The 7,518-nt window shown below is 34.1% G+C and overlaps 1 protein-coding gene across 2 annotated transcripts in view; it reads left to right on the forward strand.

The window, feature by feature from the left end:
• Nucleotides 1-7,518, forward strand: part of LOC107572077 (kelch-like protein 29) — a 209,779-nt gene that overhangs the window by 197,754 nt on the left and 4,507 nt on the right. Inside the window, exons 10-11 of one of the 2 annotated variants that reach the window (XM_016258480.1) lie at nucleotides 5,646-5,839; nucleotides 6,022-6,080. In XM_016258480.1, coding sequence (XP_016113966.1) covers nucleotides 5,646-5,839; nucleotides 6,022-6,035 — 208 coding nt within the window. In that variant the 3' untranslated portion in view covers nucleotides 6,036-6,080. Of the gene's footprint in view, nucleotides 1-5,645; nucleotides 5,840-6,021; nucleotides 6,081-7,518 lie in introns of those variants that run through there. The other variant, XM_016258479.1, reaches the window with a different exon arrangement.

Here is a 7,518-nt window from a genome sequence, read left to right on the forward strand (position 1 = left end):
ACAGTAGCTGATTCAGAAGCGCCAGATTGTCATAGCAAAGTCAGAATGACCTCCTCTTCTAGGTTCACGGAACGGTCGTCCATAAAATGCATTGTTGTTCTGTTGTAAGTAACCTTAAATATTCCTAAATGCATCTACTTCCGGAAGGCCAAATAAAGTGCTTTTGCTTTCGCCTAGAAACACACAGCGTCTCCCTTACATGCTGCTTCAACACTAACTGCGGTTACTGAAACCACACCTTCTTTCTTTGCATGAACATTCTTTGCATATTTCCACATAGTGAGGTAGGTATGTGGGGGCGTGTTAGAACGAGCCGTTTTAGGGGGGCGTGGCAGAGTCTTAACTTTGATAAAGAATATCTCTTTGGATTTGAGACTTGAGTCTTTGCAACTTCAGGGATCTTATCTATGCACAATCAGCTTGTAACACTCCAAAGAGAAAGGAAAACTTGAAATCGCATCATATGAACCCTTTAACTGAAATAAAATAACAAATAAAACTAAAACACACACACACGACTAAAACATAAATAATATAAAAAAGATTAATAAAAATTACTGAAATAAAATGAGTTTACGTTGGTACTAAAATTACTGAAACTAAAATGGAAATTAAAAATAAATACATAATAATATTTAAAAAATATTTTATATTTAAAAATTATAGAAAATAGCACATATACAAAAAATTACTAAAACTACACTGAAATATAATACGTTTAATTTAGTGCTACGTTTACTAAAACTGAAATAAAAAAAGATGAATAAAAATGACAAAAGCACGTAACAAATTTACTAAAACTAAAACTATAGTAAAAAATACAAACAAAAACAAAACCATGCGGAAATTTGAAACTAACAGAAATGAGTTAGTACTCAAATTATTAAAACTAAATTCATAAATCAAATTATTGAAACTAAATCAAATCTAAATAGAAATATAAAAATGACAAAAACTGAATTACAAAAACTAAAGTAAAAATATAAAAATCAAAGCTAAAGCTTAAAGTAAAATTGTAATAAATCTCTTAATAGTATATAATAAAGTAACACGCCCCGGCTTAGCACGAGCTGAAGCCGGTCAAGAGTGAGCCGAGGCGGCGGGGTCGAGAACGGCGGTCTCGGCGAAGGAGCGGTGAAAACGGTGAAAGCCGATCCGGCGATCCACAGCACTAAGTTGATGTATTCCCTCAGCGACCAGTACGGATCAGCTGTAGGCATGACGAAGCGGATATCGTACTCTTTTGGAAGACCAAACAAATTAGTTTCGCTTTCACAACGAAAAACACAGCGTCTTCAGGACATGGTGGCAGCGGCAACAATACTACAGCGAGAATAAAAGTTATGCCTTCTTTCTTTGCGTGAACATTTGGGCGGCGTTATGCAAATCTTCCCACATAGTGAGGTAGATATGTGGGGGCGTGCTAGAACGAGCCGCTTTAGGTAGGCGTGGCTGACTCTTAACTTTTATAAAGAATATCTCTTTGGTTTTGAGACTTTAGTCTTTGCAACTTTACAGATCTTCTTTATGCACCAAGAGCTTGTAACACTCCAAAGAGAAAGGAAAAAATGAAATCGCATCAAATGACCCCTTTAATGTATTATTTTAAACTAGCTACTTTTCATGCTTGATTAAAATTATGATAATCTGTCAAACATTTCTTATAGTTCTAAACACGTGAAAACATGGATTTGTGCAGCTAAAGCTTTAAAAAAAAACTATAACGTAAAAATAGTGTACAATATTCATGGAGTCAAAGTTGATGTCAGGTTTATTATTTTTATTATCCCATTGCAGGGAAGTAAAATAGAGTAGAGAAACAATGGTACAGACAAATGTTGAGCAGCTACAACAGTAAATTACACACAATAAATAAGACTGATGGAATAAACCTGAAAAAAGTAGTTTGTAGTGTCGAAACTGCGGAGACGGCAATCTTATTCAAGTGTGCGCTTAAAAAGTACAACTTATCAAAGGTAAACTCAGCTAGTCGAGTCACTTGCCATTACTTTGAGCATTTTTGCATTATTTGATGGCTGCGGCGTCTCACTCGATTTGTGCTAGCTGTTGCTAATATATTTGTAGCCTGAGGCTTCTCTTCCTGCCTGCTAGATTCCTTTTCTCATCATCTTTATACCTCCGCTAATGTTGCCTGCAGTGAATTGAAATATTGGCAAAGCTGTTCATGCATTTATCATACAGAAAGTATCTGCGGTTAGTAATCAGTTACGTTCGCTTCATAATTGTGTTTCGTGTCCGCACGTGTTTGATTCATTGCATAGTTAATCAATAGCCGCAGGAGCCAAAGCATTTTGCTATACTTGAAGCGTTCTCTGGCGTTCCCTCAAGCTGACTCAGCCGTTCGTGTGACCTTTTGGGGGACGTTGGGCTGTCAGGAGACAGATGAACACGGACAGCCGCGTCATTCAGAGCAATTAGGAGCGACTGATCCTGAGAAGAATGGCACAGGATGAGGGCTCCAGCTGGACGGCCGTATGTCGTAGGTGAACACACGTCTCTCAGCAGCAGAAGAGCTGGGAGACGCTTCACCACTGAGAGCCCTGGCTCTGCTTCACAAGGATCTTTACTTGTTCAATTTGAATTACATTGGAATTGAGGGAGCAAACTGGATGCAGAATTACATTTGAATCAAGGAGAATTCAGATTCTTTTTAAAATTCTAATTAACTCATTTTTAAATAGAAATGCAATTCTAATGTTGGCTTGACAGCCTTGTTTGGACATTTTGGACAAATGCAAAATCTCTATGTGATGGATGGATGGATGGCTGAACGGACAGATATATAGATGGATGGATGGACGGATGGATATATAGATGGATGGCTGAACGGACGGACGGATATATGGATGGATGGACGAACGGACAGACGGACGGATATATAGATGGATGGATGGATGAACGGATGGATATATAGATGGATGGATGGACGAACGAACGGACGGATATACAGTATAGATGGATGGATGGATGGATGGATGGATGGACGGATATATAGATGGATGGATGGACGGACGGATATATAGATGGATGGATGGATGGATGAACGGACGGATATATAGATGGATGGATGGACGGATGGACATATAAATGAATGGATGGATGGATGAACGGATATATAGATGGATGGATGGATGGATGAATGGACGGATATATAGATGGATGGATGGACGGATGGATATATAGATGGATGGATGGATGGATGAACGGACGGATATATAGATGGATGGATGGATGGATGAACGGACGTATATATAGATGGATGGATGGACGGATGGACATATAAATGAATGGATGGATGGATGAACGGATATATAGATGGATGGATGGATGGATGAATGGACGGATATATAGATGGATGGATGGACGGATGGATATATAGATGGATGGATGGATGGATGAACGGACGGATATATAGATGGATGGATGGATGGATGAACGGACGTATATATAGATGGATGGATGGACGGATGGACATATAAATGAATGGATGGATGGATGAACGGATATATAGATGGATGGATGGATGGATGAATGGACGGATATATAGATGGATGGATGGACGGATGGATATATAGATGGATGGATGGACGGACGGATATATGGATGGATGGACGAACGGACAGACGGACAAATATATAGATGGATGGATGGACGGATGGACATATAAATGAATGAATGGATGGATGGATGAACGGATATATAGATGGATGGATGAACGGACAGACGGATATATAGATGGATGGATGGACGGACGGATGGATATATAGATGGATGGATGGATGAATGAACGGACAGACGGATATATAGATGGATGGATGGATGGATGGACGGACGGATGGATGGATATATAGATGGATGGATGGATGGACGGACGGACGGATATATAGATGGACGGACGGATGGATGGATGGACGGACGGACGGATATATAGATGGATGGATGGATGGATGGACGGACGGACGGATGGATATATAGATGGATGGATGGATGGACGGACGGACGGATATATAGATGGATGGATGGATGGATGGACGGACGGACGGATGGATATATAGATGGATGGATGGATGGACGGACGGACGGATATATATATAGATGGATGGATAGAGATTGACAGACAGATTGATTAATTTCCACTTCTGTAGTTTATATACAGTATTTCTTCCTTTTTAATAAATTAACTTTTGTTAAAATATTTGTTTAAACATATTAAACTAAGATTTTTTTTATATATTCTTGGTTAACAAAGAAATATATATGAAATGCCATATATTTAGTCTAAATATTTCATCATTTTAATAATTAATATTTGTTATTTTTTAATTCACTATTGTTTATATATTTCATCATATTTTTATGATGTTTGGAATGTCACCTATTTAGTCTGTATATTTAATCATTTTTAATAAATTCACTTTTGTTTATATATTTCATCATATTTAATGCATTTTTAAAAATGTTAAATGTTTGAAATGCCACCTCTTTAGTCTTTTATATTTAATTGTTTTTAATCGTTTTGAATAAAAAAAATCACTTATAATATTTCATTACATTTACTAAATTTTGAAATGTTTAATCATATTTAATAAATATAATTTTATATATATATTTAATCATAACTAATATATATGTCTGAAATACCACCTATTGTCTAGATTTCATCTTTTAATAACCTTTTTTCTGTTTGTTTCATTCATCATATTTACTGCATATCATTTTTATACATTAATTTATATATACGTGTATGTGTGTATTTCTATATTTTAATTTCTATTTCTATTTCTCTTTAACTTTTGTGGACTCCCATTTCCCATAATGCATTATGTGTGCTGAATTTCTTTTAATTGCAGTCCAGTTCAAATTTCTATTAAACTTCCTGCAAGACGTGACCAGTTAACAAATCGGACGGATGGATATATAGATGGATGGCTAAGGGCGGACGGATATATGGATGGATGGACGAACGGACAGACGGACGGATATATACCTCTTTAGTCTTTTATATTTAATTGTTTTTAATCGTTTTGAATAAAAAAAATCACTTATAATATTTCATTACATTTACTAAATTTTGAAATGTTTAATCATATTTAATAAATATAATTTTATATATATATTTAATCATAACTAATATATATGTCTGAAATACCACCTATTGTCTAGATTTCATCTTTTAATAACCTTTTTTCTGTTTGTTTCATTCATCATATTTACTGCATATCATTTTTATACATTAATTTATATATACGTGTATGTGTGTATTTCTATATTTTAATTTCTATTTCTATTTCTCTTTAACTTTTGTGGACTCCCATTTCCCATAATGCATTATGTGTGCTGAATTTCTTTTAATTGCAGTCCAGTTCAAATTTCTATTAAACTTCCTGCAAGACGTGACCAGTTAACAAATCCACATAATTCATTAAAAGAGATCCATCTTCAGTTGTGAATTTTGTACAACTCTGCTGAAATCATGCTGTTGCAGTTATATAGTTTATAGTTTTACATGCGGTCTTTTCACAATAAAGCACTGCGTCTTCATTAGGACACATTGCGAGTGTCTGTTGCAGTTACAACTATACAAACAGCAGCAATGCTAACAAAAGTCTCTGCGTTTTCTTCAGGTACGACACCATCACGAATCAGTGGGAGACGGTGTCTCCGCTGCCCAAGCCCGTTCATTCGGCGGCTGCCACGGTGTGCGGAGGAAAGATCTACGTGTTCGGCGGCGTGAACGAGGCCGGACGCTCGGCTGGGGTTTTACAGTCTTACGTCCCTCAGACCAACACCTGGAGCTTTATAGAGTCCCCCATGATCGGTAGGTACTTCGTTTGAACACCAGTTTGTTAATGAAAAATGAAAATTGTTCATTTGTGCATGTAAATTTTCGCCCTAAGATGAATTAAAAACATGTATTTGTCTATATGGCACCAGGAGGTGGTTGAGCATTTGTGGTCTGCCATGATGAAAGGCTTTTATGGGGTGGTTTGCTTTGCTCAGGGGCTCAATCGTAGCAGAAGAACAGCAGGACTCATACGGCAGATTGGGACTCACCATCTTTACTTGCAGTAGGAGGTTTTCAGGCTTCAATTAGCTCAGTGATTGCTGTGCTATGGCATCATAAAAGCCATTTCATAAACTAAATTAACTTGGTAATTAAATTAAGTTGCATTCAGTACATAGAACTAGATAAACATGAAGAATAATCATGCGAGTCCTACACATGATCATCTTTACTTGTTGTAATGATTGTTCAGACACTTGAGTATATTTCCACGTTTACCTTTGTGCAGAACAGTCACGTTTAATCAGCCTTCTAGCAGGTATTTATAGGTGAAGTTGTAAGTGTATGATTAGGTTTAAATGAACAGCGTAGAGTTCACCAGTTTTGAGAACCAGTAAAATTAACAACTAAAATTGAACCAGATTAGACCTTCTTCAATTCTACATCCTCTTGCACTGAAGATGCAGCAGTAACACTGTACATTAAGGGTCTATATGTTGACATTTATTTGATACAAAAGCTAATGTGAAACAATAATAAAATGAATAAAATGTATGTGTAAATGTAAATAAAATGTATCATGTATAAAATATTAAATAATAAATGTACTTTAAGGTTCTATATGTTGACATTTAGTTAATAACAATAATAAAATAAATAAAATGTATCATGTTGTATGAAATATTTCATATTATATTTTTTAATTTTATATAAATATTTATATTTATTAATACATTATATGAAAAAACCTTTCATAATATCTAATATTAAACAGTAATTAACAATAATTTGACAAATGTATTCATATCGGTTCATGTTCATTTCAAGTTTTAGATATTATATAAATAATTGATTGTATTTATTTATGTTAATGTAAAATATATTATCTAAAAAAATAAAATATTATTTTAAATACTTTAAGATTTTGATGTCATATTTAAAATATTTTATTATAAATTATTAATAGTAAATGCCATAAAATAAAATAAAACGTTCATGATATCTAATGTTAAATGGTAATGGACAAAAACGTTACAGCATTTATTAATCTTAGTTCATGTCACTTCAAAATAATTTAATTTAATGTATTTATATTTGTATTATTGAAATATTATAAGATTTAAATAATACAAATAATAATGTAACATTGTTATATTTAACTCTTCTTATTGTATATTTATAAATAACAAATGCTGTAAAAACTCTATATCTAATGTTAAACCGTAATGAACAATAATTTTACAGCATTTATTTATCTTTGTTCATGTTACTTCAAATACTAATGCATGCTTAATCTTCACATATTAAACTGTGTATATCTGCATTACTATAATATTTATATAAATAATAATATAAGTAAATAATAATATAAGTTACTGTTGCAATTTTAGTTGACTATACAAGGATAATTTAAAGGGGTCATATGATGCTGCTAAAAAGAACATTATTTTGTGTATTTGGTGTAATGAAATGTGTTTATGCGGTTTAAGGTT

The sequence above is a fragment of the Sinocyclocheilus grahami genome, unplaced genomic scaffold (genome assembly GCF_001515645.1).
Source record: "Sinocyclocheilus grahami isolate Dianchi unplaced genomic scaffold, SAMN03320097.WGS_v1.1 scaffold1692.1, whole genome shotgun sequence".
In the NCBI taxonomy this organism is placed as follows: Eukaryota; Metazoa; Chordata; class Actinopteri; order Cypriniformes; family Cyprinidae; genus Sinocyclocheilus; species Sinocyclocheilus grahami.